The 27,844-nt window shown below is 48.1% G+C and overlaps 1 protein-coding gene across 1 annotated transcript; it reads right to left on the reverse strand.

Annotated features, from left to right (window-relative positions):
- Positions 1-46: 46 nt before the first annotated feature.
- SDC1 (syndecan 1) lies at positions 47-25,890 on the reverse strand. Its single transcript, XM_082276725.1, has 5 exons — positions 25,681-25,890; positions 3,953-4,034; positions 2,422-2,915; positions 2,072-2,201; positions 47-1,530 (listed from the first exon to the last, which is right to left on the reverse strand). The coding sequence occupies exons 1-5, from the start codon at positions 25,735-25,737 to the stop codon at positions 1,364-1,366; spliced, it is 930 nt and encodes a 309-aa protein (XP_082132851.1). The 5' UTR covers positions 25,738-25,890; the 3' UTR covers positions 47-1,363.
- Positions 25,891-27,844: the final 1,954 nt, after the last annotated feature.

Genomic DNA, 27,844 nt, shown 5'->3' on the forward strand with positions numbered 1-27,844 from the left:
TGGCAAGAAGCTACCCGAAGGCAGAGCAGAAGTAAGGCTTGCACAGAACACCACACTTGTGTTCGCTCAGTTTGAGATACTCTGGAGCCCCAGTGAGGCCCCAGTGCCTGACATGTGACAGCACACTGACCACACACAGCTTCAGGCATCCAGACTTTGCTCAGGAGGTGCTTTTCAGCCCTTACTAGTCTGACATCCCTGGAGTGGCTTCTCTCCAAAGTGCAGGAACAGCATCCGAGGAGCCGCTCCGGAGTAGTGAGAGTCAAGCACACCAACTGTTGTATCTGTTTAAGGCCACCTACACTTAGCCTTCCCCAGGCTCATTTCAGATGCTTCTCCACTCCTTAGCTGCAGTCATGACATGCTGCTTCCCACTTCCCACCCCTGTGTACCACAGCATCCTGTGGCACAGAGGGCAGACCATGTTCTGAGACAACCACGGTGAGCAGAGGTGTTACAACACGCCCCCGGTCACCTGGGCTGCACGGCAGCATGGGGTGAGATCATCTACAGCAGGACAGCCCAGCCTCGACTTGGCACCTAGGAAAGGGAATGTCTGAGATGAGGCTGCTTGGAAAAATCTACTTCTTACCTAAGTCTTAAAAGAGAGAGAGACTGTAGTGGGACAGTCCAACGCTATGGGTAAAATTAACTCTCCGCTCAGTTTTGGGGTTCTTGGGGTTTGGTTTTTGCTAGTGTGTGCACCAGCTGCTTAGGAGCTGGTTCTGAGTATGGGATAATGCTTCCAAAATACAAGTTATTTTAAACCACGTGACAGTCATTTGTTTACCCTGCCCCTCACACCTCCTTTCGGTAGAGATCAAGTTCAGCTTGATGTTTCATAGGCATTAAGTGCTCCAAATACAGCTGTCAGAAAGAGCTAGAGGACTGCAGTGTGCCAAATGTCTGCCCAGCACAGCCACTTGTTACACTCAAAACACATCTATGAGTTAAATAGGAAGGATCCCTGCTATACAGAATCTGAGCACTGCTAATTGGTTATTCTTGCTAGCCCTTTCCCTAAATATTAAGAGTTTTATACATACAGTGCTCCCTTATCTTCTCCCCACCGCCTGTCCCAGCAGTCTTTAGATAAACCAAAGTGAGTTTAGGAACTTGCAGTCCCAATTCAGTTAAAAAAAAAAAGAAAAAAAAAAGAAAAAAAGTTGTGCAAGGAAGCAGGGAATGTTCAATGAATCCAGATCTACTTTGTAGTTATAAAATTTCCAATGGTAAAGTGGTAAGGGCAAATAACCCAATGATCATATGGCTTAAGTTTAATGCAAAGCACACTAAGAGGTCCACGTGCAGGGAGAGAAGAGTCCAAGAAAGATGGAATAAGAAGTGTCCTGAAGATCAGTGTTTATGCATAGAATTCCTCTTGTTTGTGTGGTTTTTGGTATCCTCCATTAGACTGTTTTGGTTCATCCAGTGAATAGCTGCCTTCATCTTTCTTCTTCATTCTGTACAGCATAAATACAACTAGAAACACTGCAAACACCAAGCCTACAAGTCCTCCAGCAATAACACCTGGAAGGGAAGAAAAAAGACACAAATTACTCTACATGCCATACTGGATAGTGCTACTATGATTTTAAGTTCCAGACTGTTTCCTACCCGTCCCTGACTTAATGACTTAATTTGTCCTTCTGCCCCCTTCCAAGCCAGTCCCCCTGCCATTACCAAGCACCTGCTCAAATACACCAGCCAGTCCTAGGGACATGGATCTCCCACTGGGCCACGCTGCAAAGCACACAAGGCCATGGTGTTCAAACCTGGTAATTTGACTGAGGCAGCAACAGAGAAATGTTACTGTAATTTTTCAGAGGAGTGAGGGAATGGGTTTAAACAAAGTTGCAGATAAAGCAGTCACTGCTAGCTGCTATTAGCAGACTAATATCTGCCCTGTTAGAGCTCTGACAACACAGAATCATCACCCTCATTTGAGAGATCTAACATAAAAGGTTGGCTTCCATGCTCAGAGATGTATTTGCAGAACTGCAGCTTTGGCTGCCTGGAGACTCCTATAGGAATCTACTTTTACCAACTAGAAATCCAGAATATCTGGTACCTCCAAGAACTTCTTTTCTGTCCATAATTCCCGAGGCTCCTGCTGCTTTGGCATTCCTCTCAGAGTCAGCCAGTACTTCTGAGCTCTGGGTGGGGACCAAATCCTCTTCTTTAGTCAAGATGAAGTCTCCCTGTTGGGACATACAAGGCAGGTTATTCATGTTTCTCACCATGTCTGTTTCTGGAGACTTTCCACAGCTTTGTTTTGTCTCATCTAAAACCCTCCACCAACATAACCTATTAAACCCATCACTGTTTTTGACAAATTAACACCCTTTCCCACCAAACTAACTTATTACATCCTACTAAAGCCATCTCCCTGGAAAGGGTGTCAGAACTATTAGTCCTCACCGGATCTCCAGAGCCATCTTCAGAAACCTCCTCATGTGTAGGAACGACATCCTTTGGAGCTGTCGCCGCAGGGGTGGCAGCAATGTCTCCCTCACGAGGGACAGTAGAGTGGGGCTCGGGCACGTCCTTGGTGACTGGCACATCAGAGCTGGGCATTTCAGGTTCGAGCTCATGGACCACAGCTGAGGCTTCTGAAGGAGTTACATGAACCACAGAAGGAAAGTGAGCAGTGGGGCTTCTCACAGTTGTTGTGACCACATGGCTTGTTGGTTTCCCATCAGGTGAGCCCAGGATGGACACTTCATCCTTCACAGCTACAACTGGTTCCTCTGTCACTAGATTACTGGTTGCAGAAGGAGATATTACTTCCTTTTCAGTTCGGCTCTCAATCCCAGGAAATGGCTGTTCACTGAAATCCACTGGTGCTGCCAGTACTGAGGAATTAGTTGGTTCTCCTGGGATTCTCCAGGCACGAGACTGGTCAGTCAGGGGACCTGCAAAACAAACAAACAAACAAACAAATATTATCCTCGGCCAGTTTAGAGACCTATTAATAGTATCTTCAGGACACTGGTCTATAAGGAGGATGCCTAACCTGCATAGCCAATTTTCATAGTAACAGCAGTTCAGTTTGTAATTCCTCATCCTTTTCAGTGGAATAAGGAAGGGACAGACCAATCTGCTATTCAGCAATACTTTGTCAGTCATCTGGTTCTCCCTAAGGCAAAAGTGCCCATCTGTTTGTGGTGAGGTTGACAAGGAAAATCTGCTTTCAGCACACTGGTTCCTCAGGGTGGTTATCTGAGTCTTTTTCCATAAACCATTTTATTTGATTCAGAGCAGTGACACCTTCAGTCTCTACCACATTTGGCACTGATTTCAGGGTCTTAATTTCTGCAGAGTTTAATCTAAAATACAAGCCTGTGGCTGGAAAGAAGCAGAAGGATACCATGCTTCAGCTTTCAATAGATTGCTCTTTTCTTACTAGCATCCCCTCGACTGCAGCACTGAACTCATGCAGTTTAGCAATCATTTTTATACACTTTTTTCCCTACCCTAAATCCCCTTTATCACTTATTAAAAATTACGGCCCATGGGAACGTGCACACCTGATAACACATAAAGTTTGCACTTCATACATGTTAGTAGACTGGGGTTTACACACCCTCAAATGTTATCTCCTACCTGCTCATAAAGGTCTTGTTAAGATCTCTCTTCCCCATGAGTAAAGAATCACTCATTTCATAACATTCTTCATACAACATCTCCCATTAGCAGTCACATGGCATCTACCTCTGCTTCTGCTCCCTTTCAAGTCTCCTACAGCTCATTTTCTACTAATTGTTAGTATCTCAAGGAATAAAAGATTAATAGATTAGGCCCTTTCTCTGCTCCCAGCTCTCATATTCTGGGGCTGGGGTGTGTGTTTGGATTCCTCCCTCCACCCCCCTTCACCTGGGTGCTCACTGAGATCTCTATTGCCACATCCTTGAAGGATCAAGCACTGACAGTGCAAGTGCTAATAACTCACCTGCACCTGAACCTGAGAACACATCATCTTCATCACCAGATGAATCAAGGTCTTCAGGGGGAAGGTTCAGATTTGTAGTTTGCTTTAAAAACAAGAGCAGATGAGTCAGTGGTGAGATTAAAGTTATCATGTTGCTTGCAGAGAGTCCTCTAGGGGCTCCTAGAGGTCACACAAACTTTCTTTGTTCAGATTGCTTTTTCATCTTCCCTCATTCCAGCTCCCCTCCCCAAAAGAGTAGTTCTGGTTAGTCTGTTTGGTGTTGGAAAGGTCAGTCTTGCTGTCTTCCCTTCTCTGCCCTGCTTCCAGGCTTCAGCTGCTTTGGGAAAGAAGAAAGCAAGGAATCCATTCTGTGCTGCGTCCCGGTAGCAGGCAATGCTCAGTCCTTACCACCAGCCTGTTTCAGGTGCTGACTGCTCGTGTCTTCCCTATCTACCAATCACTCCACCTGCAAATCACTGCATTAATTCTAATGAGCAGAAGGGAAGGGGAGGCAAAGTAGCTTGTCTTTCTCCCTTTCTGACTCAAATACTGTTCACATATCTGAAACTACAGCACCTAGCTGGAAGGAGAATCAAAGTCCCTTTTTATTAAGTGTGGGCACTCAAAATAAGCTCAGAGGTAGAAGCCAGCCTTCCCTGTCAGAGAATAACCCAGAGCTTTGTCCATTTGCACTCCAAGGAGTACGCTAACCAGCACAGAAATTGAGCTGCTGAAACAAGAGGCCAAACCCCTGTTGTATGGCACTTATTTGTCAGAGCATACAACATTCAAAGCTGTTCAGGATCTCCAAAGACAACAACACTCTTTTAGTGTTTACTAATTTACTAATTACAGAGTGATAACTTCATGTATCTTGTTGGCCTGTGCTGTATGCACTTACTGCTCCTATCAGAACAACGTGCCTGACTGTCAGCTCATGACTAGCCCCAGGTTTATTTCTGCAGGGCTACCATTACCTAACCAGTCATTTTCCCTTCTCACATTTCAAACCGAGGCCTGTAAGTCACTTCTTCCAAATTTCATCTTTTTGACATCCAACTACATTCCCTGTTTTCACAAATTTTGACTTCTATCCCACCCTCAAGTCACCTTTGTCACCCCTTTCCAGCACTGCCATCCACAAGTTTAGATGCTGCATTGAATCATCCAAGCTGTGGGATCCCTATGATCCCAAGAAGTGAGAAGTCTCATCTTATTATGTAAAAAGAGGACATACATTCTTTCCAGCTGTGCAGCCCGGCCCACTGTATTTCTCTAGCTTGCATTAACACAGTGTCACTTAAAAATTAATATAACATTCATCCTCATCCCAGAGTTAGCCAGAACTAGTATGGGCTGCCAAAGCAATCCAACTCCATAGTTGTCGCTCTTTTACCTACAATGGATGTGTTTATTGGTCCTATCTCCTTTTCACTCTTTTAAAGATACCAGGTTTATCCAGTTTTCTCTTCCATCCTTAAAACCTTATCCATTCCCCACATTTCCACAGAACAATTAGTTTCCAAGGTGGTTAACTAGCCCATTAGAGTCCACCTCTCTGAAGACAAGTATCCAAACTGCTTCCAACCTTTTCAGCCCCAAGATCTTACCCCTTCTAGGCAATTATTGTAGTTACATGATTTTTTTTCTTTTTAATAACAAGAAAGTAGGAACAGAAACCCCTCATAGGGACATAAATTTTTTTAGCTACTTTCTTCCCTACTGAAAATAAACCCCCAAAGCACTATTCCTTAAGCTTCTGCAAGCATATTTCTAGAGTGAATTGCCCTTCGATCTCTTGCTTAATCGCAAGTCATGAGGTAATTTGGATTTTTAGATTTGTCCCTGCTTGTTTGCGCTGTGCTTTTGCACCCTTCCACGGAAAGTAGGTCAGATAAGTACTTCCCGTGTGTTTTCCTTCTTGTGTGGAAGGGCGGTGACTCACACAGGCTGATCTCACCACACTTCAAATATTAAAGAGTATGAACTGTCAGTGCATAAAGAATAAAGAAGGAACTGCCAGGCTGACCAAACTTGGCTCCCTCGTGTGCCCTTTCCAGTATGTTCAGAAGGTAAGTGAGGCTTCAGAAATTGCACCATTTTTGTTGATGGGGGTTGGGGACCATATTTCTCCCTCACTTCTCACACCAGCAGCGGCAAGTGCAGTGCTTTGTTCTTCCACTCAGCCTGGCTGAGTGCAAAAGGGGAACGTGTTGCTAAAGGTGGGGGTTGCATTCTCCTCCCAGTGGGAAGATTTCCTTGAAGCAGCTAGAAAAACTCTCTGGCTTTTTACTGAAGTAAGGGACTGCCAATACAACTTAAGATTCTATCACCATACACCTTCAGCTAGGATCAAGGCTGCCTTCCCCCCAAATCTGAATATTCAAGGTAGCTCATACAGATTTCTAACAACACCTGGACAGACTGATCCGTCTGCAGACCTCAACAACCCTCCTGAACGGATCACAGATCATCAAGAAATAAAATGGCAACTCTTGATCTCAGCTATTGAGCCTGTACCCCTTCCCCTTGTGGGGTTAAATAGATGAGGCCTGTTCAGTCATGCCCCACTTCCTTTGTTCTTACCAGGTGTGTCCAGCTACCCTACCCTTATACCTCCCCTCACACCTGAGCTCTGAGCCCCTTCCCGGGCCCCTGCAAGCTCTGCCTCTCCATAGCCTTTGTTATGTACCTGTTTGATTCCTAGTTTGATTTCTGTATCTGAGCAGGGATAGTGAGGTCCTCCTCAGAGGAGGGAAGCCCCATGCAGCCCCATCTAAACCCATGGAGACCCATGCTGTTCCAGGGCACAGCTGTCCAGCAGCTGCTCAGCACCCACCCTCCAAACATGAAGTCAGACTCGGACCAGTCTGGGTCGCCTGAGGTTGGCTGCTGCACTTAAGAGAATAATAGAAAACATGAATCAGGATCAGTAAAGTCTGCTTTCCACAGTTTTATATGAGAACTTAGTGATGTTACATGTCCCAAAGTGTCTTGTCCCCAGCTGCTCCTCTGGGCATCGTGGCACCTCCCTTTGACCAGGCAGTCTGAGGCTTGGGATCTGAGAGGGACTTTCTTTGGCCCAAATACTCAATGGACAGTATAGGATTTTGTACATGTGGACAGCAGTCAGAATACCCACAAAGTGCTGTAACTTCATGACATCATCTAATTTCATGACACACGAGCACCAAAGAACATTTGCCCAATTTATGTAACTGTATGGTTATATAAAGACTACATGTCTCACTCCATAAATTACAGCTTCAATGGGCATAAAAGACAGTGCCCTCCTTCACAAAATACAAGTACTTCAGAAAGGCCATGCTTCTATAATGATCTGCTACTGAAGGATTTCAGACACAGCAAGGTTAGAAAACACTGACTCAGGACAGCATCGAAAGGGACTGAACTAATTTGGTTTGCATCAGGAAGACAGACCGTGCTGGTCTAGGTTTTTCCATGACCTTTTATTGAAGCTGAGTTACACCAATGGGAAAGGTTTTGATTAGCCAAGAGGATTAGCAGCACAGAACACTGGGTTGTGCTATCATACAAAAGAGCTGAAAATAAATTCCAGCTTAAAAAAAGCTTACTCTACCTTTCAGACAGTGGATCCTTTGAAGGATCTCTGATGGTGTCTCATATACTCCAGTCAAAAAATCTTTGAATTCTTATCATGCACCTACAACATGTTGCTTTTTTACCACTTAACAAGCTTGTATGGTTTTGTTGGGGTTTTTTTAGCAGTTCAGATGACTGGTTGAAAATACTTGTCCAGTCCTTTTGATTTGCTGCCACTGAATTCAGTTGCATGTGAGGCATAAAATTTTTAACAGTATTTTTGATACGCCTTAACCAGTTCTCATTAACCAGTGGAAGACCCTCTTCCCCAAGGATCAAAGCAGCCTGTTTAGGGGAAACCCTGGGGTGACTTAGCTTCTGCTCTTGCTGAGCAGTGCATTGTTGCAGAACAATAGTTATTCAGTTCTGCTGGGACAACCAGAAATCTGCTTAGTGGCATCTTCAATTTAATCAACAATGGGCCAGACTTTCACAACTCATTAGTAATATTATTGGATGCAGAAGTCTGACACAGTCCAGACTTTTTTCTTTTTTAAAGTATCATTTTTAACTATTCTTCAGTCTTCATCTTGGTCAGAGTATCAAAACATGAGTCCTTCTGTGCTTATCCCATGACCTGCCACAGAGCTCACTCCTGCTACAGAAGAGATCTGAAGGACTCTCTCATGATGAAGGGGAGATTTGTAGTTGTTTAGTTGATCTAACCCTGCCCAAACTGGGAACCACATTTATTTAATTTGATACACGCAAAAAGAAAGAGCTTTTCTCAAATTGCTCTTTGAGGTAAGCAAAACCACTGGCTCTGCCACAAGCTGCTACAAGCCCTTAACTAGATTAAGGATGATTTGTATCCCACTCTTATTAATCCTAGTTAGTGATCTGCAGTGTCAAAAACACTTGAAATCCTCCATTATCTGAATAAAGCTGTTAAATTTGCACATTTATTTCTCCTAATAAATCCTTCTTACTCAGCTGAAAAGGAATGAACTGTAATGAGCTCTCCTACCTCAAACACCTCCCTAACTATCCTGCAAGGGTATTCCAACTGCATGGGAAGGAAAACCAATGGTTTGCTCTTGTTTAAGAGATACATAAGAGAGAGACAAGGATTTGCCCTGTAATTTGGCTACAATAGAGCATCTAAAAGAATACTTTCACAAGGATTTGAACAATTAATTCTTAAATAAATTCAAACAGAAAGGTTTGTCTTTCACCTTTTCCTACCCACTGAAGAGCAGAAATGCTATCTGAGGCAGACTGGCCTGAAGAGCTTCTAACCTCAAAGTAATATTGTTATTAGTGTGGGGGGAAGACAAAACCACCTGCTGAAGGAAACTTTAGCTTTGTTAAACCTTGATATTCTGCAGTTAATAGCCCATGCACCATTAACCCCAATCCCAGATGTCCATGGTCTGGAGTCAGCTTAAATGGTTAAGGAGGGAAAAAAATTAAGAAAAAAACCATGCAACGACAAAACTATCCCCATACAAAAACCACCTCCTATCCTCACCTATCCCCCTTCTTTTACAGGCATACAGACTGCTGGAATTAAGTTGGCCATGCACACCTTCACTTTTAACAGTCAGCCATAAATTCTGGAATAGCTTTTATATGGCAGGTCAAGAGTGAAGTTTGCATGCAAGCCTGTTACATCAGAACTCAGCAGCAGTGTGGCACCACCACCTCACCTAAATTCTCTGGCAGTTGTTCCTCCTGCTACTCCACTGCTCCAAATAAGCCCTGGTGCTGCTTGGTGACCATGCAGGTTAATGAAGTATTTCTCTTCCTAGAGGAGCCAAGCATGCAAACAGCACAGGCCAAAGAGTGCAAAGACAGACCACCCCACAAACAGTCCAGGGGCTGGACAGACTAGATTTAAGCATTTTACATTTTAACCCTGGCTAGTGTTCCAATCAAGGACTGCCTTGATGGCAGGGTGGTTGGAACAAGGTGACCTTTATGGTTCTTTCCAACCTAAACCCTTTTATGAGTCTACAAACAAAGTCACCAGCACTTCTTACTTCCTCATGCCCTCCCTGTTTCAGATGGTGGTGTTCCCCTGTGCCCTCAACAAACTTTTTATGTGTATCAACAAGCATCCCCACCCTTCCATCCATCAATCTGTGTCACCTGGAGCAAGGCTGGTTAGTGGTTCTCAGGGTGCTCCTTCCAAAGGGAAGCAAGTGGAAAGCAAAGGATGCTCTTTCACTCAGCAAGGCAAACACCATTTTAGCAGAAAGGGGCAAGCAAGCCAGTTAATCTGGCTGCTTGTTTATCTGATCATTATTAGTATAAAGAAATATGGAAAATCTTGGTTAATTGCATTTTACTGGCCTCCTATTTTTGCCTGGTGACTTGAGAGAAGAACTATCTTTGAGAGAGAAGTCCTGGTTGTATTTGAACTCCCTGATCATCACACAGTATCTTCCTCTGGGCACTCAGCTCTTAAAGGCAGAGAAACACCTTCCAACAGGTGCTCAAAATAGGATGAGAGCTCTTAGGATCTATTCCACCATGGGCAGAACAAAACAGACTGTAGACTGCTCACTGTTCACTAGGCGTTGATCCTCCTTTTCTTCAAGCTGTAGGAGCATACCCTGATCTTTTGCACAAGATGCAATGGCCAAGGAAAAGCATCCAGCTACTCCACAGGCAGAGCAGCCAGTGTCCCAATGCTTCTAGAGGCTCCCCACTATTGCCCAATCAATTTTACATTTTCTCCTTAGTGTGACAGGGCAACTTTTTTAATTAAGTAGGGCAGAAACACAGCAATCAACATGCCAAGAGCAAAAATGAGCCAGCCTGTCACCATCAGGTTGAGTTTCACATTGTACAGTGTGTCCCTTTAAACTCCCACCTCCCACAAGAGCATGTCACTTCATGCTTCCTGGACCATCCCCTGCATGTCTGCTTGTGCACTCTCACAGTGAACCAGATCAGGGAACTGGTCTTGTTAAACAAAACAAAAGAAAAAAAAAAACAACAAAAAAAAAAAGAGGATAAAATACCATGCAAAGAATTTTCCAGCAGGACCAGTTTCCCAATCCTACTCAGTGCATGAATGCACAAGTGTTTGTGTTGGCACAGGGCAGAGTGTGGCAGCCAGGGCTGCTTAAGCATTCACACAGACTCACAGCCTGCGTTCTGGGATGCTGACACTCATTCCCCATCCCACCATGCATTATGGAAATGCACATCACCAGACTGCAGGCAACATGCAAATCAGAGGCTGACTCAGAGGTCCACACAGGTTCATACAAAAATGAGCAAGGACAGGGGCTGTAAGGAGAGTTCTTTTCTGCACTATCTGTTCACGATGGATGATGTTTGTTCCAAGGTCTGACAGCAGTGCTTTTGAGTCCTCCCAGTCCTCCTGGGGGCAGGAGTACACAGTAGCAAAGGCTAGACAGATGTCTTGTTCAAATGGGAGCAGTTCTACTTCCATCCTGGGCCACCTGAACTTTACAGGATGCCCAGTGCAATTGCTCTTTAGTCCTGGACAAAAAGTACATTTAACATCCTTCAGCAGAGAGGGCTGAGCAAAGCTGGAGTAGCTGGAGGTCCAGAGGGCTATGAATTCCTCAGCAGGGGAAGCTCATGGCCACACACACAGCAGCAGGGACAGCACACCAGCTGTGCATGGGAGTCCTCTGTGCCAGGAGAGCACAGAGCACTGTGCCAGCTCTGATGCAGAAGAGCTCAGCTGCCTCTCAACTCCCTCTCAGCCAGCTCCACTAGAAGCCTGGTCAGTCCTTCAGCAATAGAGAGGAGCAAGTCACAGCCTGTGCTCCTGCTTTTACACCTGGACAATATATCAGGCAAGTAAGTTACTACATGCTGCTTTTACTCACACCAATTTGCTCCTTCCAGTCAAGCAATGCAGCCCAGGCCAGAGACTGAATCTCACCGCAGGTCAATGCATCCAGAGAGGGCACACAACAAGCACACAACTTAACTCTGTATCAGCGACAGGCTGCCACAATACGGCCAAAAGTGGGGTCCCTTTTGTCTCCCACGTTCAAGGCAGCCTGTGCTTTGAAGATGCAGTCTAATGAGAAAGCTCATTTCCCTGAAGCTAATCTCATGAGAAGCAGCCAGTTCAGTTTTACGCTATAAACCACTTTTCTTTAAAGATCCTTCCCTGCAGCTCTTTAACATACTTGATAGTTCAGGCATTTGTTTCTTGAGCTAGCACAAGAAAGCCACAGCCAATGTATAAGCTCAAAGGGTTGTGCAAAGTAGGTGCAGCTCACTGAGGCCATTCATCCTGGGAAATTAATTTCAATCTACTTCAGCTGGCTTGAGAGATGAGCAGTGAGCTGCCTAAATCAAGACCAGGCAAACCTAGCTTGTTTTAAACCCCTCTGACTTAAAGACCCCAGCACTTCTTACTTCCTAGTGTAGCAAAACCAGCAGAGATTCATTCTTACAGCAACAGCCACTTCATGCACTTGTTTAGAAAGGAACAGACCAAGAATTGCTTGGTTTCATCGAAGGCTAGAGGTGGGCCACCCATCCCTGAAACCTGACGAAGTAAGGCTAAAGAGAGGAGCATGCTGGCAGGCAGAAAATCTTCATGAAATGGAAACCTATCCAGCAGAGGACTCCAGCAGCCCAAACCCCATTATCCACACATACTGGTAACTACAGCACAGATAAATGTGACCCTTTTGCCGACAGAAAAAATTAGAAGTGACAGTACCTAAATCCCTGCTGCCTCTTCCTCCTGCACACACAGCCCCTGCTGTGAAGTTCAGGCAGGTGAGGAAGAGCAACTTGCCTCAGCAGCCACAGCCACTTTAAATAAGAGACTGGACTTTGCAGTGTTGCCTCCAGCACGTATAGACACACTGAGCTTATGTCTTCAGCATCCTTTGCCAATTATTCCCAACCAGCTGACCTGTGGTGGAGGCAAATTCCTTTCCTTGCCCCATCTCTTGACACCCACTCACCCTGTTCAGGGATCAGCACTGAGGACTGCCATTGGACTTAAACTTGCGACAGAACCAGAGTTTCTGACAAGTACAACAGTGGGCTTGAGATTGCCTGATTGCTCCTTAACAGCATGTGTGGGCTGGAGAAGCCACTCTCCTCTCTCCATACACCTGAGAAACCACCCAACTCCCAGTGAAGCAGACCAGATGGCATTACAGCCCTGAGGCTGCTGAATGGAGTCCAAGGCTGGGTTTGAGGGAAGAGCCGCAAGCAGCGAGTGCCCCATTTGTTGCCTTTGGGACTGGCTTCTCCCAGCAGCCCTGTGAGCTCAGAACAGTCAGTGTGGGGCTTGGCCCTGCACACTCCTCCTGCCAAGGCCATGGCTGCAGGACAGAGCATAAGCCTGCAGCACATCAGTGTCAGGACACAGCAGAGGCAGCTCACGGACTTGGGTCCCACAGGAGCACAACTTGCTCTCGTCATCTTCAGCCACTCAGCTCGGGAAGTCCCAGCCCAGCAAGCAGAGGTGGGGCTATAGGAAAACAAGATGTGGTCTGTGGCATCTCAAGTCTTCAAATTAGGCTGGTGACCCTGTGCATTGCTGATGCCTCTCAGCAGCACCAGGAGAACACATGTGCCCCTGGCCTAGGGAAGCCTGTTTCCTGGAGACAAATGCTGTGCAATTTGGCTAGTGGAACTATTACCCATTTCAAACGAGCTCCATGCCAGCTTTTATGTGATCAGCGAACTACCACAAGCAATGCTGCAGCAGCACAAGTGCTCTGACCTGAGCACACATGGTCCCAGAAGTCAAAAACTACCTCATCACTATGCTGCACAGTATTGTGAGGAAGAAAGAAGCTGTCCTGCTTCACCTGAGGAAGGGAAGCCAACATGCAGCCAAGAACAATTGTCAGATGAGTAAATGCAACAGCCTTCAGTGTCCAGACACATGGACAGGGAAAGACTCAGGTTCTTATCTCAAGAGTTTCTCTCTTCTCCAGCCTGAACTCTGGCAATTACCTAACATGAGATATGCCAAGGAGCCAGGATACAAAGCTCTAAGACTTCTTGAAGGATCATAGAAATATTTTCAGTCTATTATTGATACATAGATGTTTCTAATTTTAGCAAATTGCTTGCAGCACTCTACTGAATTAGTGAAATCCAAGTTTCAGATGAAAATCCCTACTGTACCAAACTAAGAGCTTTTACTTAGGGCAGGACTTGTGGTTCCTAGCAGCTAGGATGTTGTTTAAAACTCAGCAGAAAGATGAACTTGCCACCCTGGAGCACCAAAGGCCTCAGCGAAAGCCGTTGGTAAGCTGAAGTGAGACTACTTAAACTTACAAATACTTGGCCTTACAACAACAAAAAAGCTGACCAGGTGTTCAGTTAGTTACACAGAGTTACAGGGGAACTGCCCAGACAATGTTTTATAAGAGGATATATCCTATGGCAACCGGATATGCACAAGACTAAAGTTACCTTCTATTTGCTTACAGTTCAGTGACACAAACACCTGCCAGCTGCAAGTTGCTATCAAACTCTGCTCTATCTTCCCAGCTGATCTGCTCACAGTCTACCTTACAGAACTAACATCAGCTCCTTCATATCATGACAACAGCCCAAGCCTCAAAAACCCAAGACAAGGCCTTCTTGATTGCTTTTGTAAATTCCACATTTTTGTCAGAGGGATGCACAATGAAGTCTCCAATGCTTGTGAAATTATTTTTTGCTAACAATCTGTATTTTCCATACACACATCCCAGACGTGTTCCCTTGGAATGCTGTATTTCACTACAAATCTCACACTCAACTTCTCAGTCGCAGCATTGCCACCAGCCCTCTCAACCACAGTCCTCAATGAAGAGCTGATGGATCAGTGAACTGAAAGCACTCAGAAGGAGCTGCCTGGCTTGAAGAGGCATCAGCCCAATGTCTCTCTCACATGTGCACATCAGATGGCAGGACCAGGGATATCCCACAACCTGATCCCTTGGTGCTGTTACTTGTCAGTCTGCTACAGAAGACCTTGACTACTTGCAAGGGAGCTACAGAATTGAAACTCAGGCAGCAAAATGAGCCAAGAGTTGGCATTCCACAGCACCCGTCTGATTCAGTTATAGCTAAGCTCCAACCAGTTCTCAGGGACTCTGTTCTTGCACAGCAGGGCTCACAGCAGTCAGCACCAGTCTGTTAAGAAGGAACTCAGGAGTCTTAATCAACAGCTAGTGACTGGACTCACACAGACCATGCAGGCAGCTTTACATTTTGGGTTTGACCCAATGCAAGGCAGTTCCTGCATCTTGGCATGTCTTACACCAGCACACATTGGACTCAGTCATCCTTGTGGAGGTTCAACTCTATATTCTACGATTCTTGGTATTCTTTTTATGTTTGTTTCTACGGATCACCATGGCCAACTTGCATGTGATGAAATCAAGTCTCTCCCTACATTATGAGGTATGCTATCACATCTGTTTTACCCACAGGATCCCAGTGTTGACTAAACCGAGGTTGTTTATAATGCAGAAGTCATCCCTGCTAACAGACCACCACAACTAAGCCATTCACAAAAGGGCTGAAACACCACCACATGCAGGAGGCACATCTCAGATCAGGAATACCCTGTTCTCCTATTCCAAGAGTCTTCTCAAAGAGGCATCTTTCAGCATCACCGCCTCCTTCTACAACAGTCCTAGCAGCTGCTGAAGAAAAGCAGCAGACAAGTGTTTTGGGTGCTACTGGTCTCCTTGGAATAAGCAGCAGTAGCTCAGATGGTCTGTGGGCACAGGCTGGACCACATTTCACTGAGTTATTCTAAGGTAGAACAGTTCAGACTGCATGAATTCCCTTTGAGAAATCTGTGTGCTCACAACCACTGGAGCACACAGCCAGTGATTTACCCATATAAAATGGCACAGATCAAGCTCAGTGCTTCCTCCTACGACACTACTGGTCTCTGTGTTCAGGTTTGCAAAAGCATTGCTAATCCTGCACATACTACAAAGTTCTAACAGCAGTTGCCCCATTCACAGTTAAATTATGCAACACCTCAGTGAGATTATGGGAGCTGACCTTGTACTTCCATGCTGAGTCACGAGGGTGTTGAAGTATCACTTAAGTGATGAAGCACCAAGTGAAATCCTCCCATCAGAAATAGTCTTAAAAAAACCCTGCTGCTGCAATTGTGCTCCAGTCACCTATTGTTCCACTCATTTAATTAATGGACATTAGGCATTTCTTGGCCAAACATCTACTGGCTTAAACTAACTCTGACCTAGTCACCCAGTTACACTGTTTCATACCACATCTGTACAGCAGAGCCCTGACTGTTACAAAGGAAAGATAAATCAGAGCTTCCCTTTGATCTCAGCTGTTATCCAAGTCTCACCTCATGCCTTCATTTTTGGGCATACAACTTGTTCATCTGTCTTCCCCATGGCCTTCTTTCAGAGCAGTCACCAGTCAGGTGCAGGGAGGCTGAGTTTAGTGGGAGATGCTACGATGTTTGTGCACTCTAGATGCTCTCCTGCCACATATGGGCAACTGTAAGATTTTAAGTTGTGATTTGGACACCCTTGTGTTTTACACATCTATACTGTGAAGAGACAAGAGACACCACTAATGCCACCACTGCTAGATTGACAGGCACAAAGTCAAGTCAATAAAACAATGCTAAAATTGCAAGGCAAGGTGACTGCTTTACTGCCAAGTTACTCCTAGCACAGCATGTCACTTAGGTCAGAGCAGTTTCTGTCAAGAATTACCAGCAGGATAGCCAAGATGCTCCATAACAACAGATCAAACCTGTAAGACACCTGTTCAAACATCACTAAGTTGAAGATATTTCATATATATGAATAAACTTCTGGGTCTACTCACTGACTACTGACTCTAGCCAGCACATTATCCCATTAAATATAGCAGAGCACAAAATGCTGAAGGCCCATTTTATGGGCCAAGTCTAAAAGCACAGGCAGAACCACTGGCATGTACCAGCACCATCACAACAACACTGAATGCTGTCCCAGGTGTGTCGTATTCACCTCACAATTCTCAGCTGATTGATTGCACAGGATTTCTCACACAACTATACTTGCTCATCTCTCTGAAGTATCCAAAACAGGTTCAGTTTGCAACAGAAGAGTTGTGATCTTCTATTGTGAACTTTCACTTTCTTTTACTGGATACTGCAGTTTTCTCAATTTCATAGTATTCTGGGCCTGCAGCCAGAGACCCACCAGCTACCTCATGCTAGTAAATTAAATAATATCAGAGAACAACCCCAGGCACTAGAACACAACCAATACCATAATATTATTGGAATGATTTATGGCATAGTTTTGAGCCTTGCCAACCAGTACGCCCCCAAATAAGCACAGAAAGGTTCTCAGCAGGCAGTCTGGTGAGGAGGGTGCATTACAGAATAGGTCAGAAAATGAGATTTCCTACACAATTGTGACTCTAGCATTTAAGTTGGCCACAGGACACCTTGTGTCTAATGTGCTTTGCTGTACTGGGCTTGTGTGGCAAGATTTTGATAGCAGGGGGACTTACAAGGGTGGCTTCTCTAACAAAACACAACTCCCCCCGTGCCTGACAGACCCAGTGCCAGCTGGCCAGGACAGACCCATTGCTGGCCAAGGCTGAGCCCATCAGTGACAGTGCCTCTGGGATAATGCAGTTAAGAAGGGGAAAGAAGTTATTGCAGGAAGGGAAGAGGAAGGGAAGAGGAAGGGAAGAGGAAGGGAAGAGGAAGGGAAGAGGAAGGGAAGAGGAAGGGAAGAGGAAGGGAAGAGGAAGGGAAGAGGAAGGGAAGAGGAAGGGAAGAGGAAGGGAAGAGGAAGGGAAGAGGAAGGGAAGAGGAAGGGAAGAGGAAGGGAAGAGGAAGGGAAGAGGAAGGGAAGAGGAAGGGAAGAGGAAGGGAAGAGGAAGGGAAGAGGAAGGGAAGAGGAAGGGAAGAGGAAGGGAAGAGGAAGGGAAGAGGAAGGGAAGAGGAAGGGAAGAGGAAGGGAAGAGGAAGGGAAGAGGAAGGGAAGAGGAAGGGAAGAGGAAGGGAAGAGGAAGGGAAGAGGAAGGGAAGAGGAAGGGAAGAGGAAGGGAAGAGGAAGGGAAGAGGAAGGGAAGAGGAAGGGAAGAGGAAGGGAAGAGGAAGGGAAGAGGAAGGGAAGAGGAAGGGAAGAGGAAGGGAAGAGGAAGGGAAGAGGAAGGGAAGAGGAAGGGAAGAGGAAGGGAAGAGGAAGGGAAGAGGAAGGGAAGAGGAAGGGAAGAGGAAGGGAAGAGGAAGGGAAGAGGAAGGGAAGAGGAAGGGAAGAGGAAGGGAAGAGGAAGGGAAGAGGAAGGGAAGAGGAAGGGAAGAGGAAGGGAAGAGGAAGGGAAGAGGAAGGGAAGAGGAAGGGAAGAGGAAGGGAAGAGGAAGGGAAGAGGAAGGGAAGAGGAAGGGAAGAGGAAGGGAAGAGGAAGGGAAGAGGAAGGGAAGAGGAAGGGAAGAGGAAGGGAAGAGGAAGGGAAGAGGAAGGGAAGAGGAAGGGAAGAGGAAGGGAAGAGGAAGGGAAGAGGAAGGGAAGAGGAAGGGAGAGCAGCAACCCTACAGACACCCAGGTCAGTGAAGAAGGAGGGGAAGGAAGGGCTCCAGGCCCCAGAGCAGAGATCCCCCTGCAGCCCCTGGTGAGACAGCTGTGCCCCTGCAGCCCATGGAGGCCCACAGTGGAGCAGAGATCCACTTGCAGCCTGTGGAGGATCCCACAATACAGCAGGAGGATGCCCAAAGGAGGGTCTGATCCCATGGGAAGCCCGTGCTGGAAAAGGCCCCTGACAGGACCTGTGCCCCCGTAGAGAGAAGCCCACACCAGACCAAGTTTGCTGACAGGACCCCTGACTATGGGGGACCCATGCTGGAGCAGCCTGTCCCTAAAGGACTGCATCCCATGGAGGGATTCAGACTGGAGCAGTTTGTTTAGATCTGCAGCCAATGGGAAAGACTAAGCTGGGGAAGTTTGTGGAGACTGTCTCCTGTGGCAAGGACCCCATGCTGGAGCAGGGGAAGATTGTGAGGAGTCTTCCCCCTGAGGAGAAGGAGCAGCAGAGATGACATGTGATGAACCGACCACAGCCCCCGTTCCCCATCCCCTTGAACTCCTGGGGGGAAAAGTTGGAGAATTTGGATTAAAGTGAAAAATTCAGGGGAAAATGGGGACAAGGTGTTTATAAGATTTGGGTTCACTTCTCATTATCCTACTCTGAGTTGATGGGTAATAAATTCAATTCATTTTCCCAAGCTGAGTCTGTTTTGCCTGTGACAGTCACTGGTGAGGGATCTCTCCCTGTCCTCATCTCAACCCACGAGCCTTTTTTTGCATTTTCTATCCCTGTGCAGCTGAGGAGGGCAATGACAGAGCAACTTCGGTGGGCACCTGGTGCCCTCCCAGGGTCAACTCACCACATTTACTTACAGGCACCAGTGTAGGAAGGTTTGGTGAATCTTTTTAACCCCTTGCATGCTACAAGGCTGCATGCTGGGTGGGGGGAGGGCACACTGAGCATTTAGCACTTTTGAGCTACTATAGTAATAACTTCTAATTATTCATAATCGTATCTTCCAGCTTGTGTAAAAAGAAGCTCACCAGTGTTTCACAGCTCAGTGCAACTACAGATGCAGACTGGGGAACTTTCTGCAGGTTAAACACACTTCAGAGGGAGCCGGTGCTGCTGGAGGATTAAGCCAGCAGCTCTCCTCTGCAGGCCATGAGTCAGTCGATGTGAGTGCACGATAGCAGCGCACTCCTTGCCACTGCCCAGACATGCCAGAGTCAGCCTCTTTTGTTCCGTGCTTTGTTCACTGATGGGAAAGTAGTCACGATCTAGATGATTCCTCTGTTAGGACAGAAAGAGATTTAGAAGTCAAAGCTGTCTAGCTGCAGGCTGTTCAGCAAGTTTCGATGCAAGCCTCACCACCACTTTTCCACTGCATGCTACTAGAGCCAGTGAGGTGGACAAATCTCATTTGTCCATCAAATCTGCTGGTGTGAGAGTCTCTATCACAGTTTCACAAGCAACAGAGGACAGCAAGCAAGTGAAGAATATCACATACATTGGCATATTAGCATCTGTGCTAGATACAAATTCAAGCAAGCTTTGTAGTTCCTCCAGTTTGGGCTTTTACCCATCAGCTTCTTGACTGAAGAGAGCCTGGACTCTGTCCCTAAAGAATCAGATCCCCATTAGCTGGTCAATGGGATAACAGGTTCTCTCCTCTGCAGACGCTTTTACCAGAGACTGATGTTTTGGTAGATCAACAGGCTGCTCTGAGCTCCTGTGGTTGTGCAGAGCACAGGCATCAAATCTCCCAGATCACAATCCTGGGGCCAGGGCACACAGCCTCCAAACTCTGCTGTCAGCTGGATAACAAGTAGCACATGACAGGCATAGATGTCTAGATGTCTCTCTCTATAAATATATACATATCTATATTTGTATTTCTCCACTCTATTGGTCTCAAAGCATAGAAAAAGGCTGCATGGGATCCTGTTCTGGGACAGGAAAGAGCCAGGTAGTCTCTTCCTATAGCATTGTAGCTGCCAGCTCTGATCCCCAGAGAACATACAAAGGCTTCCTACCAGCACAGCCACAGCAATACCACTGCTAAGACATGGAGCTTCACAAGAGCTCTCATCTGGAACTCGTTACATTAATCACTGCTTGCTCTCTAGAAGGCAGACTGGCTCCACTCACCCCTGCCCACCTCTGGCTTCAATCTACAGTCTGCTCCTCCAGTAATCCCTATATGCAAGGGGCTGGACCGGAGCTGCTGCCTGCCTCTGACCAGGATGTGTACAGCCACCAGCATTAGAAACTAATTAGCAAGAGCTTTCCTGTGTACAGTGCAGGACAGTCATGGTCTGCAGTGCTGCCCAGAAAGCATTCAGCACATGTCCTTCCAAGTGGAATGGAGTTCAAGTTTCCTCACATTTAAAAGAGGCAATAAGCTCCTTATCACGTGGCAGAGGCAGACAAAGAGCAACCCCCAGTCTCCAGCTATGGCTTGTGTGTGCTCAGGTGATGGAGCCAGAGCACTTGGAGGAGTTATTGTGTGAACTGGCTGCACTTTGCAGAAGGTTGGCTGACAGGAGTGCGTGCCTGGGACTGCCCACAGCCAAAAATCAAGACTGTCAGCATTTGTTTCCATGACAAGCAAGACATTGACATAACTGCACAGGCAGTAATGTAAAGTTACACAGTGGAGCACAACAACACAGAGCCTCCATGCAAGGCAGGATACCCATGAGTATTTTAAGCTGGTTGGCAGGCAGTTTCCTATCTGTTATATCAGCATCCTTGAGTTCGTTAGGAGGCATTCTGCAAGAGCAATCCAGATGACCCTTCAGTTATTAGAAAAATCTGAACACTAAGACACAAAATGAGTGGGCATTAAAGAGAACCATGCTGCAAAAACACAGGCTATGGAAAAGATAGTTCTGCTAGAGAGCACAGCAGCAAGACACGGAGGTAAAGCAGCAAGAGTTCTTCAATACCCCAAGGAGCTTCTACCTAGAAGCCCAGAAGAGAAAGCCATGACTTAGAACACCTCCATGACTCAGTGGTAACTGCAGCTCCAGTGACTCAACGGGAAGTTCTATTGCTAACTCCATCCAAATCCCACTAACACACTGGTTCCCATCCAGCAAAGCAAGCCTCACTGGTGAGACTGGTCTCAGCAGCAAGATACAAGCATTACAGCTGAGCATGGCAAGGAGCCCAAGCTAACAGACTCCATTGGACCTGTGCCGGTTCCACAAGACCCAGAACGCCGACTGCAGCCAAGCACTGCCTGAGAAACAGCTTGGGAAACCACCACATTAGCAGATGTTGCCCCACAAGAGTTGCTTGTAGGAGGTCCAAATGTTATCTCACCTTGAGGTGAGGCTTCACAGAACTGTAACTTTTCCATTAGCATCACCACAGCAGAAAGTGCACTGTCCTGGGTTTCTAGCCAGGCCAGATAAGGCTCGTTGCTGCGGTATACCAGTAGCCAGCAGAGCAGCAGTTCAAGAGAAGTACACTCGTCAGCCCTAACTTAGAGACCTGTTAACAAAGCTGACGCTCAGCGCTCCAAAGGAGGCACCACATGCTTTCTGCATTTAAGAGTATCTTCTCAGCTCAGAAGTGACCCTATAAGAAACACCAGAAATCCTTGTACTGTCAGCTAAAACAAGCTCCTCACTGTAAATTCAGTGCCTATATCAAAGTCTAGAGATTAACAAAAGCTCCTCACGTCCAATCCACAAATAAACAGTGTCTTTAAACATTACAATGTTCTGATGCCTACTCAACAGCTCACAGCCATCCCCCCCAAATACATGCACTTATGTTTCTGCTCATATATATTCTGCTCACTTCACAATGCTGAGACAGGACCCAACTATAATCCCCAATTTCTTCCACAACCTTTAGCAGAGCAAGACTACAGTTGCACTAGAACAGGAGAGAGCTGCTGTTCTAGCCAATAGCTGATGTTTCCCACTACTTTGCTAGTTCTCTTAGCACAAACACCACCTGTCCAGTCTGTTTGTTTATGGAGTTACCATAAAAGTTCTATGATAAAAAGTCCATCACTTCGAGCTAAATCTCTCTCAGATAAAGGCACCAAAGTAAAGGTGTCTGTGCTCCTCTTATAGGCAACTTGAGATCTAGCCAACAAAGCCCTGACAAAGCAACTCAGCTTGGAGAAGACGTGCAGGGGCTGGTCAGATAATCACTCTCCTTGGCTCCACTGATTACATCGCCTTGACTCTAATGAGGGCTTAAGCACCCAGCACACACAGACACCTACATTTAGGTGCCTTAGCATCAGCTGAATGCTGTCCTGAGGGACTAGTGCCATTTGAACACAGCAAGCCCATCAATCTTCAGCTGTCATGGAGTGCTGTCTTAGATGTCTTCTACTCTTTATTATCTCAAAGCTATTAGGATGAAAACACTAACGCTGCAATGCTGAAGCACTGCAATTTTATAATTGGCAGCACCTACTCAGGAAAATGCCTGATCTTCTCTCTCCCAAGAAGCTTCTTCCTCCCTGTAAGGAGGCCCTAAAATCCCAGTTCATCAGATGCCAGAAACAAGTGTGGAATGTCCCTCTCAGGGGTATTAGTAAGGTTCTTGGACATAGGAATCACTTCAAACAAGGTTAGGACAGTGCTAGTATACAGGCCACCTGGAGACATCTGAGTACAGGCAATGCAAAACACATTACTTAAAATGGACTGATTTTGCTGCTAAAACAGCAGCCTACATTTCAGGTTCGTGCACTAACTTAATTTTAGAAGGCTTACAGGTTTCTTGCACTTGCTGTAACTTGTCTTGGGTTGTTAGAGAGGATTGTTTGGTTTCCAGAAGTTTCAGAGTGCTGCCATTAAAAATGTTAGTTCTTCTCATCACTTGAAACTGAGAAACCTGTAACAAAGACTACAAAACTGCACCAGAGCCCCCCTACACCATACAAACTCCAGCTCATCTGTCACTGCTCTACTCAGAGCAGTCACCACTTCACCGGGAGGTGGCCCCAGCAAGTGAGTGTTCAGATGGAGAAGCTCTGTTTATAGTGCTTGATGAATATTGTGACACTGCTCTGTACATACCATAGAAGAAAGTGTTTCCTCCTTATCCACTGCCTGCATGTTTAACAAGCAAGATGGACTACCTAATTTCTTCTAATTAGTTTACGTTCAGATAGGAATGACATCACCCTTGGAAAAAGGTTTCCCTGCTCTGCTAAGCTTGTGTCAGCCACCAGCATGCACCTACACGAGACAAAACAATCAGAACCCTCCTTCCCCCCACTATAGGGGCTGGATTGCCCACTGCCCTGCTGCAGCAGGATGAACTCCTTGGCTCAGTTGGCTTAATGGCAGTGTTACACTGTGTAAAAGTTGCCATTTGAGAGAATAACAAGGTTAAACTGTTAAAATGTTAAGATGTATCAGCCTTCTTATTTCGAGGAAGTCCATGCCCCCATCATAACAACAGAGGGCAATTAATCTGATAAAGCGTGTTTTAAGCAATGAAGTGTCACCTTGAAGGAGACCAAGAACCTCCCCAGTCATTCCTGAAGGTAAGAGTACTCGGGAAGTAAACAACTACTGTTTGGCCACTTTCTTGCTCCTGTTTATTATTCCAATGACAATATGCATAGATGAGTCACATTACACAGCAAGAGCCAAGGGCCAAGCCACGTGCCAGCAGCAGTGGCAGCCATCCCAACAATCAGACCACCAAGAACTCAACACAACCGTGGCAATGCCCACAGTACTGTAGTCTGGCACATCCAAAGGACTGTGCAAGGTCACTGTGATTCTGTGCCCAACAAGAGGTTTTCAGCCACTTGATGCAAAATCATAGTTATTCCAGATGGGTGGGAAAGGCAGAGTAGTCCCTGTCACTGGCATTTTGACATGGCGGAAAAAAGCTACGTGACCACCAGAAGGGAAACAGCCTCAGTGCTGAAGCACCCTGGAGAGCCCCGAGGACTTCTGCTCCACCATGTGCTCACCCTGGAAACCCCTCCATCTGCAGTGTCACCCAGGCCTGAGTGTCTCTTAGGCACAGGAGAACTTCACAAAAGCATTTACTTTATGTTCTTATCATTTCTAGGAAGGAATATTTATCACAGGGGAATTTTATCCAAATACAGTACAAAGGCTGCAAATTAACTGCAGTTTTCCCACTTCATTAAGCAGAAGCTTACTCAGAAGTTGAGAGCAGAGCCCTCCTCCCATGGAACAGCGCTGCCCACACTCACATGTTTGTAATTTTTAGCCATTTCATAACGACTCACTGCCATGTGGGCTAGGAGGGTCCGTGTCCAGAGCTACAGGCAAAGTTCACAGTCAGAAAGGTACAGCAAAACCAGAGGTATTTTGAGCAGCTCAGATCCCACTGTGCACTTTGCTCTGCCACTCCTTATCTGACTTGTGCTGCAGTTCATCCCTAGGCAAGTTTTAAATCAATTGTTCCATTTCAAAAAGAAAAAAAACCCTCCAGTTTTTACTTAGATGGGCCTGCCTGCTCACACACTACAGCATGCTTCACTTTTTCCTCCTAACTCATCTCAAGGGGAAGACTCCATAACTGGTGCACGCTCAGGTCTGGTGGAGGGCACATGGGAAGCAGGGGGGTGCGTGTCCCTTATCTCAGAAGAAAGGGATGGGATTGCGGCTTTGTGCCCCTCGAGGGGCTTTGTGCCTCCTGCCCCGCACCCTCCGACCGCAGACGGGGCTCGACGGCGCCCAGGCTGCCAGCACAGACCTGGAGCAGCAAGCACAGCACTTCACGGGGCTGCGCAGCCAGGTTTCCGCGGAAAGGCGCTCGCAGGCGGGGCGGGAGCAGGAGCAGAGTCATCCCCTGTCCAGGGATGACACCTGGCGGCTGCTGCTGGGGGACCAGCGCTCCCCAGAGCTCGGCTGCCCCTAGAGCTGCTCCCGGGACGCGGCAGTCGGGACAGGCCTCGCTTCCGCGGGGTCACCACGCTCCGGGGAGCGTAGCCAGGTCCGAGCACCGGCACCGGGGCGGCCGTGAGCCCAGCCGGGCACTGGGACCTTTGTTTCAGCGGGCAGAAAGCAGAGTCCGAGCGTAGCCTGCACTGGGCTTGGGCTCTCAGGCACAAAGGCGGCGGGGAGCCGCCGGTCCGCCCTCCCCGGGGCTGTGCCGGGACACGGCAGGAGCGCCCCCGCTTCAGGAGTCACCCGTGACTTCGGCCACAGCCGAACCACAAAGGGCCACATGCCTGCGCTCACCCGGACCCGCCGCTCACCGCCTCCGGGGCGCGACACGCCGGAGGGACGCCGGGAGCATCCTACCCCCCCGGCCCTCCCCGGGCGCACCGAGGGGTCCCGCGGCCGGCGGGGGGTGCGGGCAGAGCCGCCCGCGGCGCCCCGGGGCGGAGCCGCCGGCAGGTCGGGAGCCGCCGCGGCGGGTCTGGTTTGAATTAAGGCTGCCGGGGCAGCCGGGCTGGAGCCCGCCGCCAGCACAAAGGCCACCGCAGCCCTCCACTCGGGGCAGGGCTGGGCACCGCTGCGCTCCCCTGCGGGAACCCGTCGAAGCGGAGAGCCGGGCGGTCTCCCCAGCCCAGCCCGCCCCGGCCCACCCTGCCCCGCCGGCCCCGGCCCCGCACCGCGCCCGGGCCCCGCCACCCCACGTGCGCCGCGCCCGCCCCGCTCCGCTCGGCTCACCGGGACAGCAGCCTGGAAGCAAAGGGCCACCAGCCACACGGCCACCACGTTTATCATCCTTGCTCCTCGCCGGGCCTCGGGAGCGCGCAGCTTGCCCCTGCTTCCCGCCGCCACTCTTGCTCCTCTCCTCTTAGAATTGTTTTAAGTAGCTGCGGGTTTGTCCCCTTTTCTGTTTTGTTTTTTGTTTTTTTTCCCCTTCGCACGCAGCGGAACCAGCCTCCCAGCAGCGATCTGCGATGGCGAGGAGTTGAACTCCGTCTTTTAATGAACCCACTGCAACAACCTTCACCTTACGGCCACCCCCCAGCCGGCCCCGCCTCCGCTCCGCTCCCCTCCCCTCGGCTCGGCTGGGCTCTCCTCAGCCCGGCTCCCGGCCCCGGCGCGGCCCGACCGGCACGCCCTGCCCCGCCGCCCGCCCCCGCTTCCTGCCGCCGCGGTACCTGCGCCGGTGCCCCCTCCCCGGCCGCTCTCCCCCCTCCCCGGCCGGTCCTCCGGCACCCGCCGCTTCCCTTCCACTGCATTCCCAGATTTCCTCTCTGGCAGAGGCATTGCTCCCGCCGGGCTTCCTTCCCTCTCACTAAAAATAATAATTCATAATAATAATAATAATAATAATAATGCTGTTAAAAGCCCTCCCTTCCCGTTCCACTGTGGGAAAAGCCCGGGGGCATTCGGCCGTCTCCGCCCGGCGCTGCTCCGGAGAGAGGAGCGGGAGCGCTCTCCGGTGGCCCCGCACCCGGGGCAGCCCTCCCAGCTCCCGGTCACCTCCAGCGGAGGCTTCTCCCCCAGAAAATACGTGTTTAGGGAAGTGAGGTGTCTTCCCTCCTGCCCGCGGGTCCCCGGGGCCGGCCCCACGGCCTCTGCCCGTGCCTCAGCGCACACGTTTTTTCTGCCGCGCGGAACAGGATTTCTGGCCGTGTAAAACGCTGCGAGAGGTTTGCGGCAAAAAATGCTGCTTTGAAAGAAGCGCCCTCCTGCAACTCGCCCCTTTTTTCTGGAGTTAAAAGCGACTTCAGTACTGCTGCGGCTTGGTCTTCGCACGTCCCACCGAGGATGGCAAAAATGAGGCAACAACCATTCCGCAAAAACACACCGCGGGGACGAATTGTATCACTGCCACAGGGTCAGGGCTGGAGTTCCTGTTCCAGTCCATTCATTCGCCTTGGTTTATTTTCTCTGTCTGTGCCAGCCCATGTTGAAATGTTTGCTATAAACAATGCAGCTGAATGTGTGTGCAAATATTATTAAAAAAAAAAAAAAGAGGGAGTTTTTAGGAATTTTTACAGCTGCTGGGAACTGTAGCTGTGCAGCATGGCCATGGGGCAGCTGGATGGATGAGGGATGTGGTTTAGGCTGCAGCCATTGGGCCCTGCTGCCCTGGGGCTGCTTGGGGGAGGGGTAACCAAAAAAGAGCCATAACTGGTGTTTCTTGGCTGCTCTGGAGGCTCTTGGTGGGTGTTGGTCAATCTGCCAGAGCCAGGATCCCTTCCCACAGCTGTGGCCCAAAGGCTTTATAGACCTAATTGGATATTCAATGTGGCTAAAACTGTTGAGATTTTATCACGTCTTTAATTAGCTTGCTTTCTTTCCCTCTCTCTTAAATTACTCATGCAGCTCCTACCACCCCGCCTTTCCCTCAGATGAGCCATGGCCACCATGTTCTTCTCCCTGCCATGTCTTGAACCTCATGCAACCAGAACATTGGAGATGAGACTTTTGGGATGGGGCTTGGGTCAGAGGTGCTTGGTGCTGGGCCTGCAGAGCACAGGGCTGAAAACATCACCCAGAATTGGTGGGCAGGTGGCGACATCCAGCTGCATGGTCATCACTGGGAATCAGGAAATGTATGCTGGGCACGGTCAGTCTTCTCAGCAGATTTTGGAGGAGCAGGAGTCAGCTTGGCCAAGGCTACATCTGGTGGACCCTGGCAGCATAGAGGAGAGAGGGAATCCTTCCACAAGGCTGCTCCTGGGAGCAGTGCTGGGGTGCTGCTGGAGTTGAGTGGCGCATGGGTTTCATGCCAACGCGGGCGTGTGTGCATGTTCGATCAAATAGCACTGTGGTGCTTCTTGTTGGATTGGCCAGAAAACGTTTAGAGCTGGATTGGGATGTTCTGGTTGGGATCTGTGAATGGGGTAAGGGAAGAACAATGCTGCGTTTGGAA

This window comes from Coloeus monedula (assembly GCF_965178545.1).
Source record: "Coloeus monedula genome assembly, chromosome: 2".
Classification (NCBI taxonomy): Eukaryota; Metazoa; Chordata; class Aves; order Passeriformes; family Corvidae; genus Coloeus; species Coloeus monedula.